Source organism: Echinops telfairi, unplaced genomic scaffold, assembly GCF_000313985.2.
Source record: "Echinops telfairi isolate 266 unplaced genomic scaffold, ASM31398v2 ScPeMD7_2186;HRSCAF=2738, whole genome shotgun sequence".
NCBI classification, from domain to species: domain Eukaryota; kingdom Metazoa; phylum Chordata; class Mammalia; order Afrosoricida; family Tenrecidae; genus Echinops; species Echinops telfairi.
Window position 1 is genome coordinate 8469880 of NW_022106084.1, and position 17223 is coordinate 8487102.

At 48.8% G+C, this 17223-nt stretch overlaps 1 protein-coding gene across 1 annotated transcript in view; it reads right to left on the bottom strand.

Moving 5' to 3' along the window:
* Positions 1 to 17223, bottom strand: part of TBC1D9 (TBC1 domain family member 9) — a 112027-nt gene that overhangs the window by 17111 nt on the left and 77693 nt on the right. Inside the window, exons 9-14 of the mRNA XM_004712141.2 lie at positions 15970 to 16140; positions 15134 to 15284; positions 10137 to 10351; positions 6682 to 6799; positions 3668 to 3953; positions 3279 to 3408 (exon numbers count right to left, since the gene is read on the bottom strand). Coding sequence (XP_004712198.2) covers positions 3279 to 3408; positions 3668 to 3953; positions 6682 to 6799; positions 10137 to 10351; positions 15134 to 15284; positions 15970 to 16140 — 1071 coding nt within the window. The remainder of the gene's footprint in view (positions 1 to 3278; positions 3409 to 3667; positions 3954 to 6681; positions 6800 to 10136; positions 10352 to 15133; positions 15285 to 15969; positions 16141 to 17223) is intronic.

The following is a 17223-nucleotide window of genomic DNA, read 5'->3' on the forward strand; positions in this document are numbered from 1 at the left end:
TAGGAACCCAGGGCCTATTTCTCCTCTGTCCTGGAAGGGCTGCTATGAGACGGGATTGACGTGATGGCAGTGAGTTTTGAAAAACATAATAGGATTTTATAATTCTAGAACTTTATTCAGGACATTGTGAAAACTGTGGATTCGCGTTCAGGATACCTGGGCCGAACATGGAAATGCTCGGCAGGAAACCAGACGAGGCTCTTGGGTTTGTTGTCCAGCCCTTCACTGTGCCCCGCAGGGCCTCTTATCCACTTCTTAGGGAACGCTCAAAGCACACAACCTCGCACACACGGCACACGCAGGCAGGAAGCTCTCAGGACGGCCGCACAATTGGGGCTTGGGACAACTGACCTGCAGGATGGTTGCCCTCAGGGCATTCATAAAGTCATGCCCCCATCTCTGGCCATCAGGCTAACCCTGACCAATGACTTCAGGCATCTCCACCAACCTTGACCGGATCACAAAAGCAGAAGCGCTTGCCGGATTTTGTTCCCAATTGTTTTGTTTTCAGAACGAATCATCCTGATGTGCAAAGAGTAGAGAGGTGCTTTAAACCTCAGAACATACAGTCAGAGCAACCCCAGTCCACAGTTGCCGTCAGAGGCCCGCTCGGCATCAAGGTCGAGCTTTCCAGCCCTCACCGGCCTCCAGGATCAAGGTCAAACTTTTGATGGCTTTGGTGCTAAAACCATCTGGGAAGCACATCATTTATTTATTTATTTTAAATGCTTGGGCTGCATGCCCAGAGATTTAGTTTTAATTAGTCTGGCATGGGGCCTGGGAATTTATACTTTTAAAAGCTTTGCAGGCGATTTTAGTGCACCGTCAGAACTGACAACCATAGACAGTGGGTTAGGCATGTGGTTGGTAACCACAAGGTCGCTAGTTCAAACTCAGCAGACGCTCCTAGGGGGAACACAGAGGCTGTCTGGTCCTGTAAAGATGGACAGCCTGCGCGAACACTATGGAGCATTCCTACTTTGACCTCCAGGGTTGCTCGGACGATCTCAGCGGACCCGCTGCCAGCAGGCTGATTCTGACTCACAGTGACGTTAAGTGAAGCACCTGGGACTATGACTCTTGACCAGCGCAGACAGCCTTCTTCTCCTGCAGAGCAAGTGGTGGTTGAAACGGCTGATACAGAGTTAGCACCCCACCACCCAGGCACAGTACTGCAGGGCTCCCAGAAGGGTGGGAGTTCGTGGTGCCTTCTTTGGATTGATCTAGAAGGAAATGGAGAGCCCCAGGACAGGGGAGCAGGGTGGTGCTGATGAAGCACACAGGAGCTGAGCTAATAAACCTGGAAGATGGCAACTGTCCTCACCATGAAAACTCAGCCAGACAGCAGGTACAGGGAACCCAGGCTGGTCTCCACGCTCTCCTCCTCCAGTTTTAACCGGCAGAGCGCGGGCCGTGGCGGCACGCCGGGCTACCTACTGACGCCAAGCACAGAGCCCACGTTTCCTTACAGTAAGTACGATTTCTTTGATCCAGAATGCTCTTAACAATCAAGGTCTTGGGTTTGCCTTTAGAAAAACAAGCCCACAGGCGTAATTGTAACTGCTGTCTGTAACCCCGTGGTCTCTCTTTCTGGAAGAATTATCATATAGAATTTGTGATAAAGTATGATCCAAGACTGCTGGCGCCAGGAGTAAACGTACATAAACTAAACACTGTATTATGAGAATAATCCTGCGGAGAGAATAAAGTGAAGCAACCATTTTCAGTCTCTCTCAATAAAAATATAAACTGGGGCAGCCTTTATGGAATTTCCATGTGTGTTAGGAACTTGGGGCTAATCCATAGTTTGGCTCTATCGCTGGAAATCATCCTTAGAACTCTAAAGCAATAATCAGAGTTTTGATGTTTGTGTACAAATTTATCATAGAATGCCCAATCGAACGGAAAATGTGGAAGTATTTGAAAATACTGAGCACATCTCACAAAAAGGAACTGTTAAGTTAAATAAATGTTAGGACCACATCAAAGCAGGACACTAAGAATCTCCTAACATCATGTCTTCAGACAACACTAACGCACTGCAGAGTACTTCTGGGCTAGTTTAAGTGAAAATAATGTGACAAAGCAGTATTTAATAGGACTTCACATTTTAAATGTACACGGCATATATGAGAAAAAACTTGGAGGGAAACATGATGAAATGCTCATCGATATTGTTGATGGCTTTCATCCCCCGTTTTCTACAGTATCTGCAAGTGCACAATGGGCAGGTATTACTTCTATGATCTTAAGATATAACTAAAAATGTTTTGGTTTTAATTTGCATAGTCTCAAAGAACAGTAAAACAAACAAACAAACAAACCCCATAAATCACCAGTCTTTCTTCCATTAGGAGTGAAGCATTCAGATTCTGGGCTGCTTGTTTTTTTAAGCCCTAAATTTCTGTCTCCAAAAGAGACTTTTCCTGACCTCCTCTCCTCTCTCCCCAGTTCTCTTTTGGTTGCTGCGGGGTGGAAGGCAGCCCATCCCCAGCCACGCATCCCCAGCACCTAGACCGGACAAGGTGTGCTCAGCAGAGTATTTCTCTGTCTCCTTGCAAAGGGTTGTCTTGATGAAGGCTTGCCAAGCCAAGGGGCGAGGGGGCTTGCCAACCGTCTGGCATTCAGGGGTTCAGAGTCCTGGGAGTCCTACAAACTGCCACAGGCTCTGGAGCATTGGACACTGTGGCCCCCTCACCTCCAGAGGTCCCTCCGTTCCACTCGGGGATTCAGCATCAGATCAGGCTCCGCCTGGGCTCACTGCTGACCACACCCTCACTCACACCCAGCTGCAGGCCTAGCAGCTCCACAGAAATGCTAGGACTCTGGTTCCCGGCGATGGAACAGGACTAGCTCGTCTGCTTCAGAGGAGACCTAAGTGCTGGCGCCTCAGGAAGTGAGCGGACTTGCACAGTCACCATCCCCGTGCTGGCCCTCACCAACCCCGCCTCATCCCACCCAGAGATGGATCAGAGCTCGTCCAGGGTCTGGCTCCAAGGTGGGCAAAGCAAAGAGCTAGAGGGTCAGAGCTTTTCATGCCATTGACTGTCACAGTACCACACGACAGGAAATCCTAGACTTGGTCAGTGCCCAGGCCTGATTTCCAAACTAGGGGCCAATGGCTGGCTACTGGCAGATAGCTGATGCCTTTCTGGAAACGGCTCTCATCATGCAAGAAGAGTCAGGCACACTCAAGGGAGGACCTATTCCCATGATGGGGATGCTCGACACCACACCCAGCTGAGTCCCCGCAGTCTCCTTGGGATGTCCTCGCCTACCTCATAGGAGGTTCTGATGAGTCTGAAGATGTCCACCTCGGGGTAAGGTTCCACGTCGTCGCTGAGCAGGGAGTGGAGGTGAGGGATGGGAGGCAGCGTGCTGTCCTTATTGGTCACGCTGTCTAAGTACCTGGGCGGAGAAGAGAATCAGCAGTCCTGGGAGACGAATATGGGATTCCCCACTTCCGGTCAGCATTCTTCAAAGACAAGTCTAGAATTCCCCGCAGGAACACTACAACATTCACTTAACTTCTAGATACAAAGCATATGGAAATGCGGGTCAATCGTTACTCCCAGAAGGAAGCGGGCACCAGGATTACCATGAAACCCACGAGAAAATGCAGGCGGAAAGTACAGGGTGGTTTTTCAAACAGGGTTGAGGGAGCTACCTTCCTAAAACAGTCATGGCCTCGCCGTCATCCTTGCAGTGTAACAGCTTGTCCACGTTTGCGTCCAACACAGCCAGGGCCAACTGGAAGATCACTTTGATTCCTTCATAGAAGAAACAGTCGACCACCACAACCGCGCTCTCAAAGGGCATCACGCTGAGAAACAGCGTGAGGAACCAAGACAGGGAGATGGTGGAAATCACGCCCAGATCCTGCATGCAGTCGTAGAGCTGCGGCACATAGTCCCGGGCCAGTTCCTCGAACACGCCCTGGTCCACCAGAGCGCCTGCATCACAGGGACAGACAACGGCGGAGGTTGATCAGTCACAACCAAACGCAGTGACCGTCACCCTCCAGATCACAGCGTTTGTCTCTGCTGAGACAAGAGTTCTTGCTCTTCACTGCTAAGTGCGGTACCAGGGGACAGTCTGTGTTAGGGGATGAAGGGGTCAACCACTCCATGCAGCGTAGTCACCAGATTTGCCAGGCGGCCCCTTCTCTCGCTCTCGGTGCTTATCCCGGCCTGCTTGCCCTACCCAGTAGGCAGCACTCACCTGCTCAGAATAAGAGTTGCTCCAAGATTCTATGACAGTCAATTATTTTGCAGCCAATGTAACATTTGGTTAGGCCTGAAATGTCTCGCTCCAACCACTTATTATTGGGAAAACCTTTATTTTAAAATTAATGTGGCTTGGCAATTTTTTCAGCAAGTTAAATATATATTTACCATATTTGCTTTTTTTTTTTGGTAGGGAACCAGGGGCACTGAAGATCTCTGTTGACATAAACTCACTGTCATCGTGTCGATACCGACTCCTAGGGGTCCTACAGGACAGGGTTCAACTGCCCTGTGGGCTTCTGAGAGAAGAAAGTCTCATCTTTCTCCCATGGAGCAGCTGGTGGTTTCAAACTGCTGACCTTGCAGTTAGCAGCCCAATGCATAACCACTACGCCCCAGGGCTCCTTATGCTTATAAAGACACTCATATATGAGTGTCCATAACAAAACTATTTGAAATAGGACAAAAGCTGGAAACAATCTAAATACTTCTGATGAAGAAACAAGTCAGTCAATATGGTCATACGGATAGTATTCAACCATACAGTACAGACATACGCTGTGATATGGATGAACCTTGAAAACACGCTAAGTGAATGGATCCAGACACAAAAGGCCACAGACTGTATCATTCCATTTAAAATAAATTTCAAAAATAGGAACATCTTTAGAAACAGCTGATAGGTGGCTGCCAAGGCTAGGGGCAAGAAGAATGGCGAGTGATAATTAAAGGGGCAGGAAGATACCCTGACTGCCAGTGAGTCGGTTCTGACTCCTAGTGACCCTTTAGGGCAGATTAGACCTGCCCCTGTGGGTTTCTGAGCCTGCAACTCTCCATGAGAGTAGAAAGTCTCGTCTTGCTTCCGTGGAACTTCGAATGGTTTTGAACTGCTGGCCTGGCATTCAGCAGCCCAGCACATTACCCACTCTGCCACCAGAGCTCCAGTGGGTTGAAGGTCTCTATTTGGGTTGACAGAAAAGTTCTGGGAAAAATACAGGTGATAATTGTGAATAACCTTGTGAATGAACTTAATACCGAGTTGTACTTCCAAATAGCTAGAATGATGTTGTCTGTATACATGTGTTCAAGGTTTTAAAAAATCTATTTTCCTTCTGAGTACACAGTCCCTATATGTGAACTACATCTTGTTTCTTAAACCTTCAAAACATTCTCTCAAAAAAGTGAAAAAAGAGGGGCATAATAATAATAATAAGCATTCTAACCGACAAGCGCATGGTAAAAATTCACCCAAGTTACTGCCATTTCCGGGGACCACAGTCTCTGTACCAAAATCGTGTGCCAGCGGTTTAGAACCGAAGGCAGAACACAAGCGGGTACAGCACACATTTTCCTACACGAGCAACAGAGAGGTGGTCCTGCTAAAATGAACGCCTAGCACTTGAGGCATGTATATGGAAGAGCAGTAATAATTTGCTCAAAATAGAGTAATTGCTTGCTTTATAATGAGGCCAGTGAGCTGTTCTCAATTAACACGCCCCCCTCTAGCCATAATTCCGTATCCAGTGTATTCTAATTCTGGCCTCTACCTTGGCGGCTGTCATCCCATTTTGGAGGGCGCAGTCTACCAGACCAATGGGCCGGATCAGGGAGGCATTAGCACCTGACCTTGCAGAGGGTGTGAACCAAGCCATGCTTTTCGTTTCCGTGGGGGCATCTTTAAGACTGCCTATCCCTTGGATGGGGTGTGTACCTCCACACGGTTCTTCTCACCACATCACCTGAAACGTCTTGCCTTTATTTCCTGACTGAGCTTTCGTAGAAGCGAGGAGACATTTTTGGCTTCTGGCTCTAGACCCTGCATTTGACTAGCCTCTCTGACCTTTAACTTGTGAGAGAACAGCACCGCCCATCACCACGTGGGACGTTTCCTCCGAGTCTCATAGGTTTCTGGGGGAAGTTGCAGCCAATCACAGAACCCAGGGATGGGAGAGAAGACACTCCAGGGAGGAGGGAGGGGAAATGGAGCAGAACAGCATCTCGGAAGAGTTGGACATCCGGGACATCTTCAATCTCCAGCGCCTTGGGACTAGTCTGGCATGAATTCTTCTAAAAGAAAGTATCACCACACCCACATCTGGCAGGCACTATTTCACCTATTTCACTACTGCCTAGCTAGCTGACCGCTGCTCTCGGCAGTGTCATCCCTCCCACTGAAGAGCCTGCATCTGAATGCTTGATGCTGACGCCGCTTAGTGTGTTCGACGTAGCTCTCACGTGTCCGAGAGTGGGCCACCCAGCTCACATGTGTTCTCAAGTGATTTCTACAGCCATGATGCACGTTCGTGGTCATGCATTCCATGAGGCTCCTCTCGTAAACCTGTGTTTACCCTCATTTCCATTTTGGAAAACTCTAGCAATCAAAAGGCTTGGGTACAGTTCCCGTGGGTAGCCCTGCTCTGGAAACCTGCTCCTCCTCAGACCCAGCGCCACGTACCGACCACTCGGGTGTTGTAGTAATCGGGAAGCATGCGCTCACACAGAGCCACCAGCAGCCAGAAAGCTTCCTCTTCTTTGGCATAGAGAAGCAGCACTGACGTGACAATATTCATGGCCTAGAGGGACAAGAGAGGTTGCCACCACACACACGTTAGAAAGTTAACATGGAAGCGAGTCCGTTAGCTTAGCAGAGTGGCTGAGTTAGTCTCTCAGAGGTCAGCCACCTTGTTCTGGAGAAAGCCGGACAGGCAGTGTTTGAGGCTCTGCAGCGAGATTGTCTGTCACACCGTCTGCTGTTTTGTTCGGTGGTTGCTGTTAGTTGAACCCGAGCCACAGCCCCCAACTCATAGGGGCTCCGTGCACCAAGGAATGGAGCGCCACCCACTTCTGCGCCACTCCCACAGGGCTTTCCCTCACGGGCACCGGGGCGCAGTGGCCAGGCCTTTCTTCTGCCTCTACCTGCATCTGGAAGCACCTCTGAAACCCATTCAGCTCACAGCAACACGCCAGTCTCCACTGACAGTAGCTGCAGTTGAGGTGCAATAGCTTCTGATCTAAGTGAATTAGGATCTCCCACATCAAAGTCCAAAATTCTACCACTAAACCATTATTGCCCTCAAAATATTTTGTTTCAGGACCCTTAAACATGTAAAAATAACTGGTTCTTGAGCTATTAACTGCCAATACCCCAAACCAAACTCACTTCCATCCAATCAATTCTGAATCAGTGACCCTATAGGACAGGGTGGGTCGGCATCTGTTTCTGAGACTGTAACTCTTTGTGGGAGTAGAAAGCTCCATCTTCCTCTTGTGGAGTGGCTGGTGGTCTCGAACCGCTGATCTTGCAGTTAGCAACCCCACACATAACCACCATGCCACCAGGTCTTTATTCACTCTAAGATTTACCAGTGAACCCTAGCGTAACCAGCAAGCCCTCATTCAACAACTTTCCACAATGGCTAGTTGCCAAAGCTCTTCACCTGCTAAAACCTCCAAGCATTTTAAATCCTTAAATCAGCCTGGTAGCTAGGCCCCTTTTAACTAGAAAAGCTTCTATTACGATTACACTCCAGGCTTTCCTCAGGCAACAATGGAACCATTCAAAGTTGGCATCCTCACCCGTTATTTCCATAAAGATGGTGGAGATGAGTGACCGTGATTTACATTCTAAAGTCTGCATTGCTTATTAAGAGACATCAGCAGACTGAGCATATCCAGGATCCACATGGCATTATTAGCATTCTTCATTAAAAAGAGGGCGATCAAAAGATAAGCGGGAACTCTATGACATTAGAAGTCAACTAACTTCTGTCCTTCCTTTGATCTTCTAGAGATCAGTCATCAGTCAGCAGGTGTCTGTAGGATATGATTTAAAAAGGGCATTTTGTTTTATGAGCCCCTTTTGGGTAAATCCTACTCAGTCTCTCCCCAGGTGAAACCATGATTCAAACCCTTCCTGCTTATTCGCTTGCTTCTGGCAGGACCTGGGCCCCGTCGTGAGGTGGTCCGTCAGGGTTTGCTGGTGCTCCCCTGTCCCCACTGCCTCCCTCGACTCCACTCTCGGGGTCTAACTGGTAATGGGCTCTGGCGGGATTTGGGGGAAACAGAGAGGTGGCAGACCTCACAGGGTTTACATGCTCATGTCAGCAAGGAGAGAAGAAAGACATCAAGGTGAATACATGAAAAGGTGGGGTCGTCTTGGAGTGGAGACGTTGGATGACACCTACTCTTAGGTGGGCTATTAGAGCTTCCATGACGAGCACTAGGATGCTCAAAGCTACCTTTTACCGCAGGGACCCTCGTCCAGTTTGAGTCTCCAGCTACATAGGTTCCGCCACCACGGAGCTCTTCCTGACCAAAAAACTGAAAAAACCACACTCACTGCCATGGAGATGACTCCGACTCATCCGTCGTGACCGTATAGGGCAGCACCCCCTGTGGGTTTCCAAGACGATCACTTTAAAGGAGTAGAGAGCCTCAGCTTCCTCATGCTGAGCTGCTGGCGGTTTTGAACTGCTGAATTGATGACCTTGTGGGTAGCAGCCCAAGGTGAAACCCAGCATGCTAGCAGGGCTTCTTCCTTCTGACCTTGGACCTGCACCTGCACTGTATACCGCTTCACCCTCAGGCAGTGGGTTTTGTTGCCACTCCCTTGGACAGTCTGGGGGTGGAGGGCAGTTTTGATTTCAAGGACTTTCCTGGGCGAGCCTTTGATGGACACTGGGGAACCAGGTTTGCGTGGTTATGAGACATGACCCCACTGAGGTGGCCAGAGGGCTCCAGAACCAATAAGCAGTGTGCATATGCCAAACACGGTCCCTTTCCTGATTCTGTAGCCTTGCTTGTGTCCCTGAGGAATCAATCCACTGCCAATCATGACCAGGTGACAATCTCTTTGATTTTCCATGTTATGCGTTAGGCTGCCATCTGAAAGGTCAGCAGTTAGAAACCAGCAGCCACTCCGAGGGAGAAAGACTGGCTTTCTACCCCGTAAAGAGTTACAGTCTCGGAAACCTCCAGGGGCTGCCAGGGTCTCCGTGAGTCAGAACTGACTCGATGGCAGTGAGCTTGGCTTTTTTGTTTCTATAAGTAGCCACGTGGCTAGGAATCCATTGGACACTCTTACGGCCGCATGCCGATGGTCTCCTTTATCTGGATGGCTCACTTTTGTCTTTGTCCTATTAAGACTTCCTAAAGGGGTACAAGGGCTCAGGTGGAAAGCACATGTTTTGAGAATGATGAGGACAACGAATGTACAAATGTGCTTGACACATGGATGGATGGATGGATGGTGATGAGAGTTGTACAAGCCCCCAATAAAATGATTTTAAAAAGGAAAAAACAAAAACAAAAACAAAACAAAGACTTCATCAACGGGTCTCCGTGACATGGGTTCATGTGTGGGGTCTGTGTTCTCAGGCATGTACTGTTCCAATGTGCACTGACTAAAGCCATAGTAGATCGGCTTTCCGCTTAAGGCCCATCTTGCTTGGGAGCACTGAAGAAGGAGCATTTTGTTAAGTCGGCATTCAAGGTCTTGTGCACAGCGATGCTTGCTTTCCATTACTCCAGGGTGGGCTGAAGGGTCGAGGCCCAAACAACCAACCTCATGCTATGGCAGGGTCTCTGGGACTGCCACTCTGTGGAAATAGAACATCTCATCGTGCGTGGGTCCCAGAGTGAGAGACTCTCCAACGTGACGAAGCTAGAGCAACGTCCCTCTTGCCTTCTGGTTCCTCCGTTCAGAGAAGTCGTTCTCAACCCAGGGTGGTTTTGCTGCCCCCCTCCCGACCAGGGGGCTCGGGACAACATCTCAGGGCAGTTTTGATTGTCATCCGGTGGGCAGAGTGGCTCTAAACAGGCTTCCCTGCCTAAGGCAGCGCCCACAACCAAGAAGGACCTCCACCCCCACCCCCACCCCCACCCAGAGCTTACACCGCCGGAGGCATTTACCTGGCAATATCCTATGTTAGGATTCCGGAAAGCGTAAGCGGTTAGGACTCTCCGCAGAGCTGCGATGCCCATTTCGTTCTGGAACGCCGGGTGCTCTGGAAGGGAGCGGTGCAGGTCCCGCTCGATCTCCTCTGTGGCGAGGTTGTACTTCCCCATGGACTTCTCCACCAGGTCCTCGTAGTAGCCGGCGTGCGTGGCCTTCTCGTTGATGGCACCTGGAAAGCGCCCCCCAGAACACACTGCGATGAAACGGGACGCTCTGGCCTTTGGTCTGGACGCACAACGTACCGAGCGATGCCGCTCCTCCTGCGGGAGGCTTGTTTGTAAAATACTAACCATAGGGGGGTGACGTGGGGTGTGGTGACCCCTGCTAGACTGGCACACGTCCCTGGGTCTCCATCGGGTTTCAGGCCCTCAGGAAGCTGGTTATTTAAAACACCTCAGGCCAACCCCCAACAGGGGCTTCCCAGGAGCTCAGAGACATTTCCAAAGGGCTGCTTAGACACAGTCAAGGAGAGGGGGTCAGAGGGCACCCGGCTGCCTCCTCCCCAACCTCTCCCTTCAGGCATGGCAGCCGCTCTTTGTGTTTGAGGGTTTTCCTTCAAGTTTCACTTGACAAAGGAGATTCCTCCTCTCAAAACAAGCTTTAAATGTGTCTCTGGAAGGGCTAATTCGTGAGTGAAGGGCTTTAATGAACAAGATGTTCTAGAACAAGAAGAGAAACTGTTTTCAATTGCAGGGCATCCGGAGAATGGAGAAAATGTGGCTCCGTTTCCTACCAGCAGAGGGCAGTGTCTGGGCCTGGCACCCTCTGCCCTCCCCCATGCACACGATGGAAGGAAGCCCTGGGTGTGACTTTAACGGCATCTCGGCACCAGCACTGTCTGTACACTGGCTTCCTGGTGCCTCGCTGTGAGGTGCATTTTAATCCAAAAGGTGGCTGTAAATAACTCCCCCTTTGAATAAGGAGGATGAAAATGGAATGTTTTGTTTATTCTGTCTGAATCAGGTTGCCAAGGTGACTAGTTTCTGGTCAGTGTGTGACGTTTTTTTTGGCTCTGTTCCGGTGTGACGTTATTGATGTCATCTCACATCTCATCAGACTGACAGGATCGTCCTTCAAAACAAAACACGTTCAGCTTTTCCTAAAAAATAACTCACTACATGGTAAAACCGTACACTGAAAAGACAGAAAAGAAACGCTCACACGGGGTGTCAGAAAAGACTAACACCTTTTCTTAATCAGGGAACAGCTTAGGCAAAGGGAAGAAATAATGATGTTAAAGAACAGAAAGTTTCAAAGAGCAACTCGAGAGCACAAACTGAAATATTAGAATGAAACACGCAAAGACATAGAGTTAGAAAACCAAAACAGAATATCAGGGTCAGCAGATCTTCTATGGAAAGAACTCAAGAAAAAAAAGCAAGCCGCAAGTTGCGAGCTTTAATACTCTATAGGCAAAACGGTGAATGAGGCAGGCAGCCTCACGAGAAGATGGAAAGAATATGCAGTCACAGTACCAAAAAGAACTACTCGACATTCAACCGTTTCAAGATGTAGCAGATGAGCAGGAACCAATGGCCGTGAAGGAAGAAGTCCAAGTTGAACTGAAAGCATTAGCCGGGGGAAAAAAGGCTCCAGGAACTGTTACAACGTGCTGATGAAGCGCTGGAAGCAGTCACTCACTCGTCTATGCTGGGAAATGGGGAAGACAGCGACTTGGCCACTGACTGGAATCAGTCTGTATTTGCACCCACTCCAAAGAAAGGTGACCGGACGGGATATTCAAATTCTAAAACAATACCTTCGCCATCACGTGCAAGTGAAACACTGCAGAAGGTCATCCAGCACCTGTTGCAGCAGTACACGGACAGGGGCTGCCAGAGGCTCAGGTTATATTCAGAAGAGGACATGGAACAGGGATGTCATTTCTGACATTTGATGGATCGTGGCTGAAAATGCCAGAAAGACGTTTCATGGGTTTTCTTGACTGTGTAAAAGCAGTTGGCTGGGTGGATCATCACAAACTAAGGACGGTCTTGAGAAGAATGGGAATTCTGAGACACCTAATTGTGCTCATTCGGAATGTGTACATGGATCAAGAGGGAGCTGGACAAAGAGAAATGGGAATACCGAGTGGTTTTAAATCAGGAAACATCTGTAACAAAGGTGCATCCTCTCACCATCCTGATTCAGTCTGCATGCTCTGTCAATCATCAGAGGAGCTGGCTGATATAAAGCAGAATGCCATCTCAGGACTAGAGAGAAGCCTTATTAACAACCTGCAATACGCAGATGACACACCTTGCTTGCTGAGAGGAGGACTTGAAACACCGGCTGATGAAGATCAAGGATTTCGGATTTCAGAAGGGATTACGACTCAGTGTAAAGAAAACAAAGATCCTCACAACTGGACCAATAGGGAGTATCGCAGTACAGAAAAACCTGAAGTTGTCAAGGCTCGGACCCCCAATCAATGGTCCTGGACGCCACGGTCAAGATCACATGAAGGACTGCACTGGGGAAATCTGCGGCACACACCTCTTTAAAGGCTAACAAGCAATGGGGACTTTGGGGCGATTTTGAGGACTGGGGTGCACCCTGACTCAAGCATGGTATTTTCAACGGCCTTATATGCATGTGAAAGTGAGACGCTGAATAAGGAAGTACTAAAGAAAAATGGATACATTTTAGCTATGGTATTGATGAAGAATAGTGAAAGTACCATGGACTACTAAAAGAACAAAGAAATCTTTCTTGGAAGAAGTAAGGCAGAGTGCCCCTTAGAGGCAAGGATGGCGGGACTTCTTCTCATGTACTTGGGATAAGTTGTTAGAAGAGATCGTTCCCTGGAGGAGGATATCGTGCTTGGTAAAATGGAGGGACAGCTACAAAGAGGAAAGGCCTCAAGTAGATGGACTGACCCAGGGGCTGCAACAATGGGCTCAAACAAGATCACCGGTGAGGCCGGGGCAGGCCTGGGCATTCTGCTCTGCTGCACACAGTGCTACGATGAGTCACGAGATGCTGCTGACTCGAAGGCACCTCACCACCACAGCAGCCCACACATCTATGAACTGTCTTTAAAGATCATGTCTTCTTTCTTCAACAGTAACGTCTTATAATGCCATTTATCACTGACCATCTTAGGCGCAAAGAAAAACTACCCCATAAGGATACCTGCAATGTAATATTACATTGCAGTCCTCCAGACATGAAGAGTCAATCTCAGGGGGAAGTAGTTAATGAACTTGGCAGATAACCAAAGAGGATGGGGGATTACATACACCCAGAGGTGCCCAGGAGGAAAAGTCGGGTGATCAGTTTGGAACAGCCAGTGTTGAGAACCCCATGGAGCAGTTCCACTCTGACACACGGCGCTCCAGGGGTGCGCAAAGACTTGAGGACCAGTGGGTTTGGGTTTTTGACAGCTGATGACTCGTACATTCAAAGACCCAGTGAAGCCCAAAGGACTGCGCTAATGCTTATGACAGAAGAGGTCCCTGGGAACACACTGGTGCTTCTGGATAGGAGCATGCCATGGTGGGCCTAAAGGACCTCTTGTTTCTAGACCGCATCTCCCGGCCTGGTCTGCAGGCATGAAGATGGAGGTACTCGGACCACAGGGTCCGTGGACATGTCCCCATGTCCTGCTTAGCAGCCCCCCTGGCATTGTAGTGTGCTGTGGTCTGGGGAGGCAGTCTGTCTGGTGCAGGTTCTGGCCTCACTGCTGATGAACAGAGCACTCAGGAGAAGACAACAATTAAGAATCTTCTCCCGCTCCCTGCTCCTCCTTCTTCCCCATACCCACGAAGGGCTCCTCTGACCAGGCGCCCCCCTTTGTAACATTCCTCAATGAGTATGCGGAGAAAGATTCCACAGAATTGCAAATCCTCATGGCACCCAGACATTTCGGAGTCATAGAAACTGGATGCACCCTGGAAATTATTGTCCTGAGAAAATCTAGAAGCCTGAGCCCAAGAGCATCTCCTGAAGACTTCTTTAAACCAAATAGCAGCTTAGCTTACTCAGTAAAGACGGTCTGCTGTGGGCGTGGCCCAAGACGTTTTCAAGAACTGCCTAGTGGGGCTGAGGGAGCAGCAGCCACTTGAGAGGTCAGCTGGGAAGTCCGGAGGACAGCGAGTTTATGTTGACAGGGAAGGGACCACGCAAAAGAGAAGTCTGAAAATTGTCACACCACTTGAACAATCAATGTCACGGAATTCTACATGTAGAAATTGTGGAATCTTCATGTGTTCCGTTGTGCATATTTTCAACAACAAAAAATCTATTTCTAACATCTTCAAGTACATGTTAACAATGTAACAATAAATGCAAAAGCAGACCTTAAGCAAAACAAACAAACAAACAAACTCCCAGGGAAGCTTACTTAAAAGAGAACTTAAAAATCAAAGTGCTATACTTTACTCCAATCTCTCTTTTCTTGGCCCTAGCCTAGCTTTCCGTGGGCGATGGGCGGGATCATGAAGTCAGCACTTCATGTGTGCGACTTCCGCTTAGTTGGTGTCTGCCATTAAAAAATTCCAACTCATGGGGGCCTCGTGTGTTCAGAGAACTGTGCCCCAACCCTGGTGATGATAATAGAGTAGGCATTGAGTTGCTGACAGCAAGGTTGTCGGTTCAAACCTACTAGCCACTCCGTGGAAGAGAGATGAGGCCCTCTGCTCCAGTAAGATTTAAACCCCATGTGATGTCACTGTGAGTCAGAATCGATCCTATAGCAGTGGGTCTGCCAGGTCTCTCTTCCGCAGTACTGATTAGATTCAAACAACCAACCGTTTGGTTAGCAGCTGAGAGCAAACTTCTCCACCATCCAGAGGCCAGTATTTATTTATATATCAAGGCAGAGTAGTAATTCAGAGACTTCAACACTGACTCAACAAACAAGATTAATCTCTGACTTGGGGGTGCCCTATTGAAGGGAACACCTGGTGGGAGACAGAGGTGGGCAGTGCCGCCTCCCGGTAGGCCGTACCTGAGAGCAGCAGCCACAGCTCCCCGCGCATGCTCTCCGGGATGCCCTTCAACACCAGCTCTCGAGACTTCTCTGTGCGGTACATGCAGATCCCTTGGCCGTACTCAGCAAAGTGAATCTTCCAAGCTTGCTCTTTCAAAAACTCTTTGGCCTGAAAACAGATGAGGAAACATTAGCACATCTCGGTGTGATCGGAGGATGGTGCAGGCAGGTGTGGTGCCAGGCAGGAGCATTTTCCCTACTGAAGAGAGTGGCCCCGTGCGCGGCACAACTCATTTTGTCCATGAGTAGAAAGAGGTGGCTGCTTTTCGGCAGGGGTGGCCTTAAAGCAAAATTTATTGCTGAGCGCCCAGGGGGAAATACATTTTTAGTAGACAGGAAACAAGAGAGCAGAAATTTCAAAGGGAGAGAGAAAGAGAGAGAGGGAGAACGAGTAACTTAAGTTTCTTGCAGGTCTTGCCCCAATTCCCCCATCTGTCATGACTTCCAGCTTATTTAATCAGCTGCAGGCTATTGAATCAGAAGGATGCAGATTATGTTTATGCTTTAAGTCGACACCTCCAGGTTCAAAGTGAATCTTTATTTTTCTATGTGAGTTTAGAAATTATGTACTTATTTGGGGGTGACTAAGATAATAGTTAAAAAATAAAACAAAACAACCCCCACACACACAAAAAAAAGAAATGACCCACTCTAAATCTTGTCTCTTTCCATATAACCACTAGGAACCCACGTGACTTATTTTGACCAAGTCTGCTTTGCTTACAGGACTCTATCTACAGAGAGACTTCAATCTGTTTGCTGACAGCTCTTCACGCAGGGGGAGGGCTGCTCACCAGTTTAGGGTTGAACTCCTCGGGCGAACGCCGCCGGTACATGGTCATCAGGGCCTGCGTGGCTGTTGGAACACTGTTGCCATTCAGATTGAACGGGCGTTCTCCATCGGTGTCTGAGCTCGTGCTTCTCTGGGGGCTGGAGGACACGAGGCTGCTGGGCCGAGAATACACCTGTCGGTGGAGAGAGGAAGGAGGCACTCACTGGAAGCACCCTGTCTACAGGTACCAATGACTACATTCTATTCTCCACAGTGTTTCTTGCTCTTGGGAGAAGTGAAGAGAAAGGCAGCAGTCCCACATTTTGGCAGGCATTAGACCTGGGCAAGAGTCTTTGGGTAGAGCCAGCTGTTAAGAACTCAATGGAAAGGTGGGCAGTTCAAGACTACCCAGAGGTGCCTTGGAAAATACAGCTCGGCTAGGTTTCTGAGAAGCCACAAGCATTGAAAACTCTTGGAGTGCAGTGTCAAGGCGATGCTAGCTGGGCCTGGGCCAGGGGCAGAGACTGCAGTGTTTCTGTGCTCAGAACAGGCTTCCTCTGTGGTTTATAAGTATTTTTACAACAAGGTAGTTGGCTGTTTGTCTCTCTTATTTATACACATGCAAAGCCTGCCAAGAAGGATTCAGGAGACTTCCTCCCTTCCTCTCCAGGTTCCAGTGCCTCCAGAGTGCTCCCATCCTCTTGGCGCCCCATCCACTTAGCGAGACTTCCCCGGGCTCCAGGGGCTCTGGAAATGAAGATGCTCCTCCGAGGCCCCCTTCATCAGGAACCCGATATGTGCTCTATTTTGAGAATGGCCCGTCTCCAGTTTGAGACTTTATTTAAAGATTTGGGTGTTGTTCCCAACAGTTTTAGTACAAAAGAGTCCGTCAAAAAGTATTGCTGCCAAGGTTCCAGTTCATGCATAACACAGACATTTCAGGCATGTATAAACATAGCTCTGTTATGGGTAACATGGTTCTCTCAGTGACACAGTTAAGATACTTAAAAATTAAGAAAAAGGAAGGGGGAGGGGAGAAGATCCCCAAAACAGGTGGAGGTGGGGTGTGAAGATCAGCTAGCTCAAAAAGCTGATCGCTCAGTCCTTTAAGCAATATTGAAATGAATGAAGATTATTTTATAGAACTGATCATAACCCAGGAGCCCTGGTGGCATGGTGGGTCATGAGCTGGGCTGCTAACAGTAAGGTGAGCAGTTCGAAACCACGAGTAATCCCACGGGAGAAAGAGGAGGCTTTCTACTCCCGTAAAGATTGC